Raw genomic sequence first — 19,262 nt, forward strand, 5'->3', positions numbered from 1 at the left:
GTGATTACTACTGTGGAGTGATTTTTCTTTAGCATTGATTGGGATGTGCATTCCTTTTATTGAGTATGTATTCACATCTGTCTTCAGGCTCAGCAGGGAATAACATGGTTCACTTGATTTGGATAATATCAGAACAGACAGACACACAGTTTCCCTTAATATGCCAGCATCCCAAAAGGCCTTTGTCTTTAAAACCACAGCAGTGGAAATTTCTCATGTTCATTCATTAGCATGTGGATCAGGGATGCAAGTAACTCAAGGGTGAGGAGCTGTGAAATGTTATGTGCCAATGAATCCCATGTGTGACAGGTGTGAATGTTGAATAATGCATAATACTTGATGCCATTTTTCATAGGAATACCAATAGAAAGCATGTCAGGAGGCGGCTGGAAGACACCATTTATGAACAACAACGTTAAATCTTAAACTTGGAGGTAACTTAATAACCCTGAATGCAAACATTAAGGGAGGATTTTTTATTTTTAATTTATTTTAGGTAGGAGTTCAGGTTTCAACGAACTGTCATGTAGGGTGTGTCCATAAACATCCACAAAATAAAATCAAACAAATGTCCCTCACCCCCAGGACTGACTGATCTTCATCTTCAACTAGAGTAGAGGCGTCAAATACAAGAAGATTCAAATCTGAACCTCTAGACTCTAGACACATTGGGAAATGTGAAGGCATACATTTTAGACTTTCGAGTATTTTCATAAATGTTAAAGCTTTTCCTGCTGATTAAGACCTTCCCCCACAGTCATTCATACCACACTAAAGTAATGCATTAATCAATAAATATTCAAATGACAGGAAAAAAACTGTTTTTTCATTATCTACTATAGAAATGGGAACACGGTTAATTACACTAGTTAACTTTTTCTGTTATTTTTCACACATTTGTTTATTACAATTTAAGCTCAAAGAGCCTTAATGATAGCTTTCTTTCACTGGCTGCAGCAGCATTTCTTTATCATGTAAAAAAAACTGAGGTATACTGTTCAAATTAAACTTATTTTTCTTACACTGAGATATTGTAGGGATTAAACGGCCAGTTAAACCTCTATACACTGACTGGACAGAAAGGACAGTTTCATTGGTCCAGCGCACTTGAGACCCTACCTACAAAGTGGGCTGTATGTGGCCCCTGGTGTAAAATGACTTTGACATCCTTGCTCTACAGGCCCTTAAAATTATATAGGGGGTTTAATAAGGTGCTTTATACTGTGAGGTCAAGACCCTATGCAAAGAAAACAGCGAAAACTCCCAACAATCCTATTTCCACCTGTGAGCAAACACTTCGGCAATAATGGGAAGGAAAAACTCCCTTTTAACAGGAAGAAATGACATGACCCATGAAATTATTGTAGTTATTGTAAAATAAAAGAAAACAGCTCAGGTGGAAGGTTGGGGTTTTTTTTTTCAGATTTACTTTCATTTAGTGATCCTTTGCCAGTTATGGTGCTAAATAGGAGCTGGTAATTGAGATATACAAAAATAAACTCCTCTACCAAAACGACTGCATTTAGTTTAATACTTTTAATATATATGTAAGAGTTGAAATAACAGGTTGAGCACTCAATGAGTTCTTCAGTACATAAAAATATTCTACAGCTATTTATAGAACAACACCAGGGGCCAGTAAATGAAGAAACAGGTACACTATGTCCCCCAGCTTCACTCTACAAGCATCTTTAAAAGAAATCGTGTCTCCACTTTCCTCCTGCTCAGTTCCTACCTGAAACTCCTGCTATTATCAGAATAAGGAACAGAAAATCGCACATCTCAGCCGGTACAGCTAGTCTTTCTCACCGTCTCCGGTCGCTGAGGGGTTAAACGTCGCTTGGTAGTAGGAAGTGGGTGGCTGGAGCCGAGGATGGAGCAAAGACTGTGAAGCAAACACAGATCATTTCTTCACAGGAAAAGCGGTGCTACACCCAAGAAGAACAGACTAAACACATCGAATACCCGAAGACGGACAAATCCGTGTCCCAGGGGACGAAAACGAGAAGCGATCAACCTGCTTTCGATGCCGCTGTGTTTGCATGTTTCACCAGATGGACGGGTAGAGGCGCTTCTCATTCATCGTGCCTTTCCCCCCTTTTTCCTTTTTTTCTTTTTTTTAAATGCACATATTCCCTGACGTGGATGTGTGATAAGATCGAGATCTGTGGTAGTGATGTGCAGAATGCATGCAGTGAACTCTGTGTACATGCACGCAGCACATAGATGTATGTGGCTTGGCTGCTTGAGGACTTCTTTACTGGGTTTTTAAACCAACGGAGCATCATCGCGACAGAAGCATCTAAAATGGTGATCTAATTTAATTTTAGTGAAAATGTTTTTTGTCTTTGGCCGTGGATCACCGGCTGTTCGGGAGTGAAGATGTGCGCAAACTTTGTTTTATCTTCGCCTCGATAAGCCTCGGTGTGAGGGGTTCTTCTCTATCTCCCAGCTGGACTTAAGTTCATGCAGAGCAAGCTGATCCCACCGTGAAGCCTCTTGCTTATTCAGCACTTCGCAGAGGAGCCTAGTCAGTACTCTCTGTCAGTCTCAGCCAGCATGGGATGTCGGCTGCGGTCGAGCACAGGAGCGGCACTTTTTATATTTTGGTCAAACCCCGGTGTAGTTTTTTCCTTGTAGCACGTGACGGTAAACGTTTATATATGCGTATTTATATATAGGATTTGTGGTATTTCTCATACTGACCTTAACAGGGCCACCTAATCTCCGGAACATCATCTGCTTTTCTCTGAAAAGTGATGTTGACACCTACCGACACTCCGTCGGGTATTTCGGCTTATTAGCGTTCAATTATCACGTCTTGCTGGCTCGCTGAAAGCCACGCGAGAGTGGACCCTCTTCTCGCCCCGTCACCTGGAGACCAGGGGGCCACGAGACCAACCGACAGGTGTGACATCCCCTCTGACACGCGCTATGGATGATTCAGGGATCATCCGAAGACGGAGGCTGCAGGTGAGAACTTTTGGGGTGTTACGCAAACGCAGTCATTACTTGGATAAAATGCCGTCATTTCATAATAACAGAAAGTGTTTTCATGAAAGTATGGAAGATTTCTTTGGCCAGAAGCTGCTGCATGGTGGTGATTTGTAGATGTAAGATAGATTCGTGTAACACGCATTCCTCTAAATTCGATGCAGTTTAAGTAGTTTTTGTAGATATCATTGGATGTACAAATTACAGTTATAAGATCAGCATCTTACATTAAATGATTAACAAGAAGATTACCCAGCATACAACCAGTCTTACAGTCATTTAACGTGACAGAAAGATGATTAAGATACAGATCGAATAGAACAGGAGACAATATTCCCTCTTGTCTTACTCCATTATACAGAAAAAGATTCAGATAACTCCATATTCCACTTAACTTGCATAGTTCTATGTGAGTACCAACACTGTAAAATCCTAATTAGATATGCAGGGACCCCTCTGCATTGCAATTTAACAAACTACTTGTGATGTCAAATGTTTTGGAAGCATCTAAAGAGCACATAAAAACTATTGTGTTCTGCCTCTAAAATACAGTTCCTTAAATGTCGGTGTCCTTTTCTTAACCAGCTTACATGTATCACAACTGATAATATGAATGCAATACTTGGCTAATTTGGCACACAGACACCTGACAAATCATAATGTTGTCATAGTTATTAAAATAGATCATTAATTTCTAGTAGTGGTTACATAAAGTGATAATAAACAGATAAGAATCGCAGACAGTATGAAGCTTTCTTTATATGTTGGACATCCATAGTAATCAGTCGTGTTGGAGACTGAGTAAGTTAAATGGGTTGTACTGTTACATTTGCATTATGTAGGTTAGTCACTTTTATTGTGACTGACATGTCAAGGCGCCGGTAAAAGCTTGCTCTGACGCTCGTGTGGTGGGCGTGTGAAACTAATCAAGTGAGACAGGCAAAGCTCACCATTAGTGCCACTGTTTGCTAGTCTGTCTGAGCTGCCTTTTAAATTAATTTACAGTAAGATTAGTTTGCTGAAAACTCTACCAAAAATATCCTTCTGTAGAAGAGTTCCCATCACTTATAAATAGTAATAATAATAGAAAAAAATAATAGATGTAAACAATTTCCTGCAATGCTATTCCCTAGATTGTAGTTTGCCTGTGTCCCCACTGTAAGGTCAGGAGGAAAACAAGGCAGTCTGTGGGTATCACAGCCATCCCTGCCATTGTTGAGCTGCACTTCTTGAACTCTGTGTTGACATTAAGACCAGGCATTTGATAAAAGTGCAGGAAGCAGTAATGTTTGTGTACTTCCCGAAATGCATTTGTGCGTGATTAACAGGTTGTTATTTACCAGAGTGTCGCCTTTTATTAAAGCTGAACTCCCATCAGCTTTTCCTCCATCTAAATGATTTATGCTGATTACCGTCTAGTTTGACTGCTCAGTCTATAAAACAGAAGAAAATAATGAAATTACATCCAACATTAATCTCTATTGAGAGAGCTTGATTTGTTTGTTTCAGTATCAAATGACTAACCTGGACTGACCTGAAACCATAAAAGTTTGTGAGTTTTACGTCAAATTTTGATCATTAAAATAGTTGCTTCAATTTTGCATTTTGCTGCAAGTAAGTTGTTTTTACTCTGAACTTATGTGTACACTGTATTTTTAGACTGAAAGATTAGACACCATGTTAAAATATACTGAAACATGGCAATCGCAGGTTACCAGCCTTCACCGGTTACGTGTAGTATAAAAAGTAGTAAATCTTGACGGTGTCTTTCCTTATTAAACAGGTGTTATTCTTTCAGCTCTGCTCTGAATGGGCTTCTCTGATGAATCCCTATGTGTTAGAGTTGTTTCTTGCACCTTCTTAACTCTTCACACCAGGAGACTGATCTTGTACATCAAAGAAGTAAAGAGATCTGGATCAGATATGTAATATAGATATTCCTCTCCGCAAATGAGTACCAGAGCTTGTTAGAGTAGAATTTAGTTCACCTCAATGACTGCTCTATGCTATAATGATGGTTTGGCAGATTTCAGTGTGTGAATGAAACACTGAGAAGTCCTTAGTACTGAATTATTTCTTCAGAAGTTAATCATATCGGAATTTCAGCCATGGATCTCAACACTGTCAATAGAAACAGAGAGCGGGTAAACTGGCAGGGGACAAGAGGCAATCTGATGTGCACATTAATGTTATGCACATGCAAATACACAACGAGACAGAGACACACTCGCACACTCTGTAAATTGGACTGTAATGGTAATCAGGAACACATAACCACATAGAAAGACACAGGTACTTGGTTCGTGTACTTTTTAGTCATGTGGTGTTTAATGTGTAGGTGTGTTTTCTAGTTTTTACAGATTATTTTGATTTAAAAATCATGTCTCCACAAATCGTTATGGAGACTAGATTTCCTTATAGGATCATGAAGTTCCCCTAAGGTAGCATAAACCAATGAATTTTAAGGTGAAGACATGTCTTGAAGCCAACGGTTAGTTTTTGTGTGTGCGTGCATAACACACAAATTCTGTATATGTACATACAAAATCGACTCCCACCCTCTGGCCCTATACTTTCCAGTTCCATTGAGAAGTGGTCGATATCCATATCTCAGACAGAGGAGGTCTAAATGCTGAGGATGTGGTGCATTTGTCAGGCCCATTAGTAGGACTAATGGTGGCCTAACAGCCCTGTGTGCCCTGAGGGAGGAAGACCAACCACCAGCAGCAGGATGGCCTGAAAGGGCTCGAGGCTGGGAGGAGGAGGAGGAAGGGTGGCGGCAGCATAGATTAGAAGAAGGCAGCAGCTGTGGGCTATACTAGACCCCATTTAAGTGCTTGTTACAATATCTGGATCCCTTTACTGCCTAGATCTGCTTTCATACCAGAGGGATGGAGGAGGGAGGAAAAGGACTGAGTGTATATACTGATGACATGTTTGTGTTTAGCACTGATGACTACTTCACTGGTCAACTATGAATGTGGACACTGAACTAATTTGGGGTGAAACAGGTAGCTGAAACACATAAATGTGCAATAATGTTTTAGGTCATCTAATAATGTTTCAAGTCAATATTATATATATATATGTTATATAGAACATTTAGGCACAACAGACAGAGACGTGCTGCACAGCATCAAAACTATCATAGGAATAATATTAATGATTTAAGAACAATAAAGAAAAATAGAGTAAATAATAATAAAAATAATAAAATACGAATAGTAAAAAAGAGGAATTAGGAAAAATTAAGCAATAGTCTGAAGATGAGAAAGCTAATGAGAAGATGTTTGTTTTCAGTTGCCGAGGAAGATGACTTAACCTGAGAAACAAGATGATTCCAGGGAGTTTTGGAGCTTTGACTGAGAATGCCTGATCACCTGCACAACCTTATCGGGAATTTGAAATTACAAGAAGTCAACTAAGTGAGCGTCATAGAACAAAGCATTGTAAAGCTGGAAACTGGAGCAAGCCCACAAAAGCACTTACATGTGAGAAGCAACATTTTGAAATTGATCCTGTACGTCACAGGATGCCAGTGCAATGATTTAAGAATGACTGGAATATGATTCCACTTCCATGTAGCAGTCAAGAGTCTAACAGCAGCATTTTGAACCGGCTGCATTCATGATATCAGGTTTTGCTCAGTCCAACAGATGAGGAATTGCAGCATTCTAGTCTAGATGTAATAAAAGCATGAATGACTTCCTCAGGATCATTGATAGAAAGAAATAATTTCTTCTTTTTTTAAATGAAAGACTTTAACGCTTGATTTAATTTGTGAGTCAAATTTAAGAAAGGAAGCAAAGATAACAAGATTTTCTGATGTTTAAGATTTGATGCCAGGGGATTAAGATCTGAAATGTCAGGATGTATCACTAAATCTTTGGCATTCAACAGTTTATTTTCGAATCAATAAAGCATAAACAGAAGATACAAGGTAAAACATGGGACTTTAACAAAAGTACCTGGTGCCAGGTACTACGAGTCGCGCTGAGTAGGTACTAGTGGAAAAGGGCTGCTAGACCTCCTGAATGCCCCATTCCAAACACTTACACATGTCCAGCCATGAGGTCCACTGTATATCAAAACTTTCAGAGATAAGAAATACTTTATTAATCCTAAAAATAGGTAAAATACTGTGTTACAATATCCCAAACAGCTTATATCAATAAAATAAATGCAATGTTACAGACCAAAATAGGTAAGAAAGGTTAAAAAATAAAACTAAAGAAAAAGCTTGGTAAAACTGAAAATAACAGAATATACAAAAAAAGTAAAGGCTTCAAAAAATGTAAATCTTAATATGATTCAATAAGGAGCTAAATGAAAAAAATGATTTCATTGTACTATGAGGTGGAAAATATTTTCTGCTTTTCATCCTAGTACCAGCGACGCTGAAACAGAAGTTAGATGTATTATTGAAAACATGTATTAAATATACATCAATTATACATGGCCTGTCGTAATTATGGTGGTGCCAAAGGAGGAAGTGAGGTGATGTTATGACGGAGTGACAGCGAAGTCTGTAATAACAGGAGATCCAAAATCATCAGAACTCAGGACAGTTTTCCAACCAAAGATGATTTCCTTTATAAATGATCATAAATATTAGCTAACTAGTTATTTGTTAATGATTGCTTTACCTTCACAAAGTCATCATTTAAACTCAAACCCATGAAATTGTATATTTATTTCTGAAGGGCCACAAAACTGATGCTTTCATATCAATAGGTGCATCAGATTTTTTTCTTGTTCTGGAGAGCATGGGCAAATTTTATCTTTTAATTTGGAGGGCTCGTTGGACAGAAAACAAGGCAGCATTGAGAGGTGTGCCAACAGAAATCTGTGGCTGGGACATCGAGATGTATCTTTGACACTCGTGTGCTGCAATTTCAACACCAGTTTATGTGCATAATGGGTGGATATTGATGAAAATATTTGCCCAGTAGATGGAGTGTGTATGCTTGACTCTTCTGTGGCTGGCACGCCAGACATATTTAGCTAATAGATTAAACATATAAGCATGTGAATTTTCATGGTCAGTAGTTTGCTGATTGGCTAAACCTGCTGTCATCTATAGTTTAGTAGTCATTTATCTCCACTGGATCCACAGTAGTGTTTTATACCACTTCATCTGCGTCACGTGTTTTATCCACCTATCCTTCCTTCTGACTGTATCATTTTCATCCTGCAGTTGTCCAGCTGCCACATCATTATGATGTCACACAGAGAAATAAATCGCTGTAAAACATTGACGTTCAGTAGATGTTTTGATCTAAAGTTTTGGTTTATGTTTTTTCCCCCATATCTCCTGTTGGTCCTTTCTGTGATCTTTGGACATGCGACAACAGCTTTAGGCACGAAACACGGAATCCAAATTACCATCAGGGTGTACACCCCACCCCTGGCGTCGTTGCCCACCTCTCAATTTTGAATACACGTAGACATTGAGGGCTAGCAGGAGGGACCATGCGCTTACCTGCTGTTCTCTGGCAGGTAGCTCCATGCCCTCCTGGGTTTTAAATGCACCTTAGAACACACATGCATCAACACTACAATGAGCGGGTGGAGGGAGGTTTGGAGTCTTCTCTCACCCCCATTCTCTGCGGCCTGCTGGAGCGGGGGGGCTAGGAGGAGGAGTTGGCCGTCCGACTGCGGTCTGGAGTGTGGGGCCTCCCTGCTGCTGCGGAGTCGGGCGGTCTGCCTCCCCCCACCGCAGGGAAAAGGGTAACACCACCTGGGTCTGGGTGCAGTTCCCCCCTCCAGGAGCAAGGGTACCTAGACCCGGTTTGTAGAGTACGCTTGGGGAGTGTGATCGTGTGTACAGCGTCTCTTTATGTCTGTCTCCACGTTGGTTGAGTGTGGAGTAAGTGCATATGAGAGCATGAGGGTGGGAATGGATGTTTGTGTCTGTGTGTGCCTGTATGTCTGTGTCTATATGTCAGGTTGGGTATCAGGCGCCACCTCTCTGGGGACATCTCAGGCCCTCCAAGGTTTGGAGGCCTATCTCCCCCCACCACCACTTCCCCTGCCAGTGGCGGACTCCCTCAGACATCGGTGCGTTGGTGGTTCTTTGTGTCCGGGGATGGGCGTCCAGGTACACACCAGCTCACTCCTTGGCGGCCGCTTATCGGGGCCTGGAGCCTGGGGCTCGCTCGGGCCACTTCGGAGGTGGGGTGCCCCCGGCCTCTCGGCCTGGGGCTCGGTCAGTCAGGCACGGCTGGCTGCCGGCGGAGCTCACGGGCGCGTCACTGCAACTCCCCCTGGCTTCTGCTCCGCAGCTGCTGAGTGAGCCCTCATCTGGGACTCTCCTCAGCTCTTTCTGGGACAGTGGCGCGGCTGCCCCTCTGTTGGTCTTCCTTGGTCTCTTGTGTTCTGGGGGCCTCTGGATGTCTGGAGTTTTGATCTCCTCCACACCTGCTTCATGCCCTGGAGGACGGGGCTGTGGCCCCCCCACACCCTCTAGCAGATCATTACATGAAGGAACCTTTTAAAAAAACAAGGCAAGGCAAGGCAAGGCAAGTTTATTTGTATAGCACAATTCAACAACAAGGTGATTCAAAGTGCTTTACAGAGACATTAGAAACAAGAACAAATAAAAAGCATGATTTAAAATTGATTAAAACAAGCAAATAAACTAACTAACTAATTAACAAACAAACAAACAAACAAACAAACAAAACAGTATATAAAATCAAAACAGATAAAATCAGAACAGTAGATAAAATCAGTAGTTAAATGTAAGTTTTGAAATTTAAGCTTAAAGTGTGGATTTGGTGCTTTATTCAAATGCAGCTGAGAACAGGTGAGTCTTCAACCTGGATTTAAATAAACTGAGTGTTTCAGCTGATCTGAGGCTTTCTGGGAGTTTGTTCCAGATATAAGGAGCATAAAAGCTGAATGCAGCTTCTCCGTGTCTGGTTCTGACTCTGGGAACTGATAAAAGACCGGATCCAGATGACCTGAGGGATCTGGATGGTTCATACTGGGTCAGGAGGTCATTGATGTATTTTGGTCCTAAACCATTCAGAGCTTTATAGGCCAGCATCAGAACTTTAAAGTCTATCCTCTGACGGACAGGCAGCCAGTGTAAGGACCTCAGAGCTGGACTGATGTGGTCCACTTTTTTGGTCTTAGTGAGGACTCGAGCAGCAGAGTTCTGAATGAGCTGTAGTTGTCTGACTGATTTTTTTAGGTAGACCTGTAAAGATGCTGTTACAGTAATCAAGCCTACTAAAGATGAATGCATGGACTAGTTTTTCCAGGTCCTGTTGAGACATCAGATCTTTTATCCTTGATATATTCTTGAGGTGATAGTAAGCTGACTTTGTTATTGTCTTAATGTGTTTTTCTAAGTTTAGGTCTGCATCCATCACTACACCCAAATTTCTCGCCTGGTTTGTGGTTTTTAGATGTATAGATTGAAGTTCTCTGGTGACCTGTAATCATTTTTCTTTGGCGCCAAAGACTATTACCTCAGTTTTGTTTTTGTTTAGCTGGAGAAAATTGTGGCACAACCAGTCATTGATTTCCTCAATGCATTTACCAAGAGCCTGTACAGGGCCTCGGTCTCCTGGTGACATTGTGATATATATTTGTGTGTCATCTGCATAGCTGTGATAGTTTATTTTGTTGTTGTTTATAATCTGTGCCAGTGGGAGCATGTAGATGTTAAACAGAAGGGGTCCCAAGATGGAACCTTGGGGAACTCCACATGTGATACTTGTCTGCTCAGATGTGAAGTTACCTATTGATACAAAGTATTTCCTGTTTTCTACGTATGTTTTGAACCAGTTTAGTACAGTTCCTGAAAGACCTGTCCAGTTCTCCAGTCGTTTGAGTAATATGTTGTGGTCAACTGTATCAAATGCTGCACTGAGATCCAGTAAAACTAGGACTGACATTTTTCCACTGTCTGTATTCAGACATATGTCATTAAACACTTTGGTCAGAGCGGTTTCAGTGCTGTGGTTCTGTCTAAAACCTGACTGGAAGGCATCATAGCAATTATTCTGTTTTAAGAAGTAACTGAGCTGTTGAGAAACTGCTTTTTCAATGATCTTACTTAAAAACGGGAGATTTGAGATCGGCCTGTAGTTGTTCAGGCGCGTCCATGCTCACAGGTGTACACACGGGTGATCACACCCACAAACTACACCCTTTTTGGCTCCTACCTCAAAGCACACTGTGTTCTGTTGATCTTATGTTTAGTATTTACTGTCATATTCCCATATATCATTGTGATGTTGTTTATTCTATTACTCTTGTTCTCTTCTGCTTGTTTTCTTTTTTCTTTCTTAGCAGGTGATCCAGGTGATTGATATATGCATTTTTTTTCTTCTTCTTTTTTTTTTCTTTCTTCTGCCCGTTCTGTTGGTTTTTGTCTTTTGCCCTTCTCCCCCGTCCCTCTTCTCAGCTGTTTCTCTTTCCCTCTTTCTTTCTCCCCTTCTTTCCCCCAGTCAAGTCTGTCCCGTATTCAGTAAGTGAAAATAAAATAAACAATAAAAGGTGAATCAAATGGACCATTACGGCAAGGCTGGGATGGTCAGTTTGGTAAAGTAAATCCGTTGGGCATCTTTCTTTGCCTTTAGACAACAATTCTGATGGCAAAAGAGCCAAACGGGACAGGCAAAAAAAAAAAAAAAAAAGACAACAGCTTTAGACTGACTTACACTTTTCATGTGAATTTGATATCATGTTAAATGACAATTACAGACTGTAGTGCTCCAAAGACTTTATATCAGTTACACAAAGTCATGCTGTCATGCAACAGAAGCAGTTGCCTCATTAGTAAACACACAATAATAGAAAGTAGATCACCAGCAATCATGACTAACACCCTGAGTTTAGGCACCTTTCCATCCATTTTATTCAACTGTAACCGTAGTCTCTGCTGTGGGAGAAAGTGTATCAGTCATATGAGTTGTTTTCATCTGAAGAGAAGGTTATCATATTGTCCGAGCAATTGTACGTGTGTGGAGTACAATATACTTACACTTAACCCATATGGTCAAACACTCACGCACACACAAACAAACACAAATCATGCTGTGTGTCTCATCCCGCTCTCATGTAGGAGTATGGAGTAAGCCACTTACACACACACACACACACGCATAATTTGTCCAATATTTTGTTCTGGGCAGTGTGCCCATTTCCAATATGCTAAGCACGAGGGATAAGAGTGTGATCACTGCAGAAGATCCAGCTCTGTTTGCCAAGTCCTGTCACTCATTGCCATGCCCACTTCTTTGTTCTGCCTCAACACGTCCTTCTGATGTCAGTATTATTCAGAAAAGGGTAGGTTTTGCACTGGGAGAGCAAAGTGTACATCAAAGCAACAAATCTAGGCCACAATATATTTGGGAATACTTTCAAATATTTGAACTACTTTTTGCAGAGCTAGAATTCCCATGCCAGAAACCTTTAAAGAAATAAAGTTTTTGCCAGGCTTAATTCCCGAAATACATGAAGTAAGAAAAAGATACCAGCTCTTCAGGTTTCAAAATCCGCACATTTCATCGAGATGCTACATTATTTCAGACCCTAGTGTCAAGAGCTCTGAATTGAAGGCTATTAAGAAAAAACTGAAGACTTGCAGACTGTTAAACTGAACAATACACTGTGTGACATTTGCCTTCCAATCTGCTCTGAGTTTTGGCAGTGGAAACAGAACAGAAGTCTCATGACTCTGCCCAGAGGAGCAACATATTAACATTTTTCTTTTCTATGGTTTGCACTTGGCCTTCACTTGGTCCTTGGGTAGATATTAACTGAAAAGCAAAAGCCAAAGAAAAAACATCTGACACCCTGCCTTAACGTCTTTGGCAAACTTGCATAATATTTTAATCTGGGTTGAACTGTCCTGTCTTCGCAAAGCATAGCAACCGAGGAGCATGTGATTAATGGGCTGTTACTTGGCGCACGGAAGCTGTGCATAATACATTAAATGTGCCGGGGAGGTGTTTGTTTGTATGTGCAGATTTCCATGAGTCTGGCTATGTTGAATTAAAGCTGTAAAAAATGCTTAACTAATGCTTTTGCATCTCTGTAGTGCACGCAGGTTACATCAGAACTTTTTTTAAAGTTGATGTTTTTGTTTAAATATTTGTATGGAGGCTTTCTTGTTATGTAATGTAACTGCGGTGCCATGAATGTGAACTGGAATTTGTATGTGTGTCCGAGATCACACTTCTAAATTGTTGCAGTGTGAACATGGACACATTTTTGCATTAGTATAAGCACAAAGGCAGAAAATGGGTGCTAATAATGAAACGTCCCATAAACACATTGGTCAGTTTATTACGTACATCTTGCTAGTTCCAGGTCGGACCTCAGTTTGTCTTCAGAACTGCCTTAAATCTTCATGGCATAGATTTAACAAGGTGCTGGATTTTGGTCCATATTGGAATGATTTGGAATTCTTACATTGGCCATCTGAATATTGCAGCAGAAATTGTGACTCATCAGACCTGGCAACATTTTTCTAGTTCTTTATTGTCCAATACTGGTGAGCTTGTGTGAGCTGTAGCCTCAGTTTCCTGTTCTTAGCTGACAGAAATGACATCCAGTGTGGTCTTCTGCTGCTGTAGCTCATCTGCTCAGATATGCTGTTCTCCATACCTGAGTTATAACGAGTATTTATTCAAGTTACTTTTGGCTTTCTATCAGCTTGAAGCAGTCAAAACTGCTTTCAACTTTTGGTCCATTTTCTGTAAACATTAGAGATAACTATGTAGAAAAATCCTACAAGATCAAAAGTTTCTGAAATATTCTACACACCCTATCTAGCACCAACAATGATGCTACATTTAAAGTCACTTCAATCACCTTTTGTTCTGTTTTGATGAACTTCAGCAAGTTGTCTTGACCGTGTCTGTATGACCATATGACTGGTCACAAATGGTCATAAATCATATGACTGGTTGATTAAATATTTGTGTTAACACATGTACATGTACCTAACAAAGTGGCTTGTGAGTGTATAACCGTGAAGACCGAGAATGAGTTTTAATAATGAGCATCAGTGATGCTAGCACTGTATTGCTTATGCATCTTCTAAAGGATGATCTTTAATCATTTCATATGTGCCCAAGATGTCAGTTGTTTTAGAAAAAGAAATGCATAAAATACATGAAATGTCATAAAAAGTGATTTTATTTTGAACATGATACATTCTTAAGCATGAAAGTGACAGCGCCTGGAGGCAAATACCATAAAGGAGATGAAACAGAGGTCAGATAAACAGAAGCAAACAAGTAACTGTTTTTCTTAAATCAGCTGATCAGTTTTTTGTTTTTTTTAAATTAATGTAATAATTGTTTAGTAATGTGACCTCTTTGTGGCATTACAATCAGTTCAAAATCTCAAAATTTAACTTTTGGTACAACTTTGTATAAAATGGTTTTACATTTACTTGCACACACCTGGAATCGAGGAACATCAGCAAATTGTCAGTTTTTTTGTTGTTCTGTATTAATTCATTTACTAAAAATTAACAAAAACACTTGTTTGTACACATAGATTCAAAAATATGTATTAACTTTTCATTCAGGCTTTTAGAGACTGAAATAGCACTTTGCTACATCATGTGAAGGATGCACAGTGATTTATTTATGAGATTGAAATCCTTATTGATTAATGAAGGATTGCCCTTTTTTTGTCTTCTGGCTTAGGTCTGACGTGTGTCAGGAGATTGTGGCTACTGCTGCTATTGATTAATTTTATTGTATATTAATGTGTAGCTTAAATCTACAATTATTACATTTAATATTTATTTATACAATCTTTTTTAGTCTAAACTAGAAAACACCAGAGAAAAAGGAAAAATGTCCATCGAGGTTTGTGTCATTGTCAGAACTTCTTTTCTCTGAACTCAAAGCAAAGGAGAAACTTTCTGGAATTAAATAATCTCAAATCTCTGATGAATGGCTTTTTAATTATGAAGAGTAATGGATTTTTCAGATAATTACCAATAATCTTTTTAAAATAATGGATCAATTAATCAGTGCAACACTGCGTCAAATGTGTTTCAGATTTACATTACTATCATTTTTTTATATTAAATCATGTGAATACTGAACAGTGGAAAAATCTTGTATTAGAGCTAAAATTCAGAGAATAATAGTAATAATGGCTTGTGCCTATATCTTGCTGTGATACGCTTAGTAATAGCCAGTAACAAGAAAGCGGTACATACAGTAGCTGTCAACTGAAAAGACAGTGAGAGGGAGCAGGTGTTGGGGTTTGGTCCATTAGCCATCCCTACTGCCCCATATCCACACACACACACACACACACACACATATGTACGTACACACACACACACACACACACACACACACACACACACACACACACACACACACACACACACACAAGACTCCAGTGGGGCGCTCTCTGAGTCACCCTGGCGTAGCTCACTTCCTCTTGATGATGTACCGTATTAGCATCCCTGAAAAAAACTGACCATGATAGATGATGTCACTCCCAGATAAAAACTGTCTGCCCTCCGCTCTACCTGAAATGCTATTATTAAAGTTGCATATTTTAATATTGAATATAAGTTGTAATGAGTAGTTGTCAAGTAGCACTTTCTTGGCAAGAGTTCAGTGAAGACGTCATGTCTGTTCAGCATGTATGAAGCTTCAGTTTGGATATGATAAGTGTCTCTTATTATAAAGACTGAAAACAAGGAAGAACATTGCTCCATACCACCGACGAGAGTGGTAGATTTCCTGTAATGTAATTCTCTGCAAAAAAAGTGATTAACTTTGGTAATTTTTGGTCTTTTAATGATTTCTTTCAGAGTGGAATGATTGTACAGCATACATCTTTAATGACTTAAAAAATAATTGGATGCACAAGCTTAAATCTGTGAGACAGATAGTAAGTTGATTGGCTAAAACAAAAGTTGGGATCATTCTAAAAAAGCAAAAAATGTCTAACCAAGAAACACGAGCAGGGCAGCAGGAAGTTAAGAATAATCTGCAGGCAAATAATAATGATCATGTAATGAACTGATCATCCGATGATTCAATGAGAAAAAACAAATCCTATATGAGATTGAAACTTATAAAACAATACAGAAAACATCCAGAAAGAAAGTGGAAGCTCTTGTACAAAGTTATGGACTCATGGAAAAAAAGATGTGACAAGAACAAAATATGTAGAAAAATGGCTCATGACCCAAAGCACACCACCTCATCTATCAAACATAACGGCTGGTCTGCTATGGCTGGGCCACCTATGGCTGCCAGCTTAACTGGCACACTGCTTTTTATGTATGATTGCACTGCTGACAGAAGAATGAGGAGGTATACAGGAGCAAACTGTATGCTCAAATTCAGCCGCATGCATCAAAACACGCAGCCAAAGCAACCAGAATTATTCAACTCAGTCTGATTTTTTCTTGTTGAAAGCTGGGCTAAAGATATCGACAAGAGCTAAAGGTGGTTGCAGTGTGAGAGCATCACCAAGGCAGATAAGAAGCATCTGCCGAGGGCTGCGAGACAAAGACTTCAGGCAGACAAAAGATTTCTGTCCTTTCATCCAGTTACCTTTGACTTCAGTTTCTAAACATCTGGATCAACTGTTCTGCGTATTAAAACCTTTTATACCTTAACACATGGACCATTCTTGTCGTGCTAAATACTGAATATTGTAATGTAATTTTCTATCAACGGACTGCAAGTGTGTTCATGGCCCACGGTGTTGGAATTGGGCGGGTTTGGGTAGCCAGCTTGTTTTGAGACTGGAGACAAAAGCTCCAGCTGTCAAGTCACGTTTCATCAGTTTGACTTTGTAATGCTGGTTTACTTAAACAAAGGCAACGAGGGAGACGGAGGGACAGAACTCTCAGGATCAAATCAAAACCAGTGAAAACCAGTCGCAGTCCTTTATAATTACCTTATTTCCCTCAACTTATGTGACCCTAGCGTCTCTAGTTACTTATATTCATTTGAATTCACAGACATGGCTGTGTGTGACAAGCCGAGTGGGGGGGGAAAAGATGTTATCTTTTTAGCAAAGCCATTGAGAGGTAGAAAATATCCTGATAAGCGACACAGGACAGGCTGACAAGAGAAATTGACAGTAACCTGATCTTAGCTAAACTGAATGTTTAATGGTTTTAAATTGGGACTTGATGGGTAACAAGCAGCATACAGATTCATCCCAGTAGATCGTAATCACATCAGAGTCCTTACAGTTGTGTCCCAGTGTCATAAATATAGCAGCAACAATTTTTAAATTGATTTTGTCTCCCTCCAACCTGGTGTTTCCTGAAGCCCTAAGGTCTCCAAGCACTTACGAGGGATTATTTGTCAAACTGCTTTTCACTGACAGGATACATGAACAATATAATATCACCTTAAAGCCAAGCTGTAAATTAAAACATTGCTCTTTTTTAAAATTTTCATCTAGGGTGTTTTTATTAAGATGACATATTGAACATACCCTGGATCCCTTCTCTAAACACTTAAGCCAGTGTTATACTTTATGCATTTTAAAATCAGCTCGGGGTTTGGCTGTAGTGCCGGGGTCGGCAACCTTTTCTACCAAAATAGTCATTTCAGAAATGATATGCTTATGTTGCATATACAAAATTACATTTAGTTTTGAATAAATGGAAACTAGCCTATTGCAGACCTAAGCAAGTAGTGAGCAAGTAGCATTAGTGGTTAACTCTAAGGAAGAGCAAATTCACAGATTGCGACTTTAGGAAGATTAACCATTTATATATATGTTATTGCTAAACAATTATGGTTCAGATAAATGAGGAGGTGGTACCAGGTGACAGATGTATGCTGTGATGCACATAGGATTTTTTTTTTTTTAACTGATGGGCAAAAGAAAGAAAAATCTTTCCTTTACCTACAGTAGTTAATATTTATGTTACATGTAACTTTTGCTATCAATTGCAGGAGTAAATCTCATAAACCTTTTCTGCAATATGTGGATGTGATTAATACTTAGGGGGCACAGTCACAGTACAAGAAATACTGTATAAGGCTCATGGGATTTACATTAAATGTACTTTAATCCTAGTTTTGTGGTAATTATTTTCTACCCTTGTGTCATATTTGCATTTATCAGCCTCTTCATTACTGGATTACTGGGCTGGACCATTCAGAACTTCCTTAATTCTTCATGGCATAGATTCAAAAAGGTGCAGGAAGTATCCCTCAGAGATTTTGATGTCATCAAACAGTTTCTGCAGATTTGTTGGCTGCTCTGTTGGATTGAGAGCCATTCTTTCATACCATTTTCAAAGCCACTGACATCTTCCCTGCTCGTTCTGATATTCAATTTGATCTTCAGGAGGTCGTTTTGAGCATGTCTTCATGGCCCCAATGTAAACATAGCTGTTTAGGTATTTGTGTTAACAAGCGCTTAAACAGGTGTACCTAATGTGGCTCGTAACTCGACAAATATCTGTTAGTAACACCCATGATGAAATTTTTTTGAAAGACTTTAGGACAAAATGTGTGCTTTCATTCAGGTTCCTGTATGTTCCAGAACATTTCACATTGAAACAGGCACGTCTAATCCCCACCTGAAACAAGAGGACACAAGCAAGGACAATGACAATTTTATTTATATACCAAGCTTCATTATATGTAAAGTCAGAGTGCTTACACATAAATAAAGGTATAAAAATCTGTGTATGTTCACATTGCCTTAAGGCAGAGAAAACAGCATATTGCGACATTTTTTTGTGTAACTCAAGATCAGTCTAAGTTTTGACCTTGATTTGAACGTGCTCGTCCTGTTTTCTGAGAAATTATGCTGTGCTTCAAACAAAACTTTAAAAACATCAGTGCAAAATGTGTGAAGGGATACAAAAGGAAAATTCATGCCACATTAAATTGATAATACGACAGAAAATTTGGTAATTGTGTGTCTTTAATAAGTAATTATATCAGTGTGGTTAGATTAATCATAAACTCCTGCTGGTAACAGTCTGTATAATGAGATATTACAAGAGATGTTATGCTAATTCACATTTCATTACCACACTAATAGATAACTAATAGTAACAGTTTTCTGCCTTTTAGAAATGAGTCCTGCAGATTGCATGATGTGTAAAACTCTAACCAGTCTCATTTGTCTGCTCCCCCTCTCCTTCCTTTTCTCCACTTTTCCTTTTCTCTCTTGCCTTCTCTTTCTCACCAGAAGGATCTACCTCTGCCCCGAAAAAGTAGTGGGTAAGTTTTCCTCTGCATTTCTCCTACATAATAATATGTTTTTTTTATTCAGTAGCA

General features: G+C 39.4%; 1 protein-coding gene across 2 annotated transcripts in view; it reads left to right on the forward strand.

The window, feature by feature from the left end:
* Positions 1–1,722: 1,722 nt before the first annotated feature.
* mast1a (microtubule associated serine/threonine kinase 1a) overlaps positions 1,723–19,262 on the forward strand; it is an 85,673-nt gene continuing 68,133 nt past the window's right edge. The window contains exons 1-2 of one of the 2 annotated variants that reach the window (XM_004567876.2): positions 1,723–2,973; positions 19,174–19,205. In XM_004567876.2, coding sequence (XP_004567933.2) covers positions 2,935–2,973; positions 19,174–19,205 — 71 coding nt within the window. In that variant the 5' untranslated portion in view covers positions 1,723–2,934. The remainder of the gene's footprint in view (positions 2,974–19,173; positions 19,206–19,262) is intronic. The other variant, XM_004567877.2, reaches the window with a different exon arrangement.

Source organism: Maylandia zebra, linkage group LG6 (assembly GCF_041146795.1).
Source record: "Maylandia zebra isolate NMK-2024a linkage group LG6, Mzebra_GT3a, whole genome shotgun sequence".
In the NCBI taxonomy this organism is placed as follows: domain Eukaryota; kingdom Metazoa; phylum Chordata; class Actinopteri; order Cichliformes; family Cichlidae; genus Maylandia; species Maylandia zebra.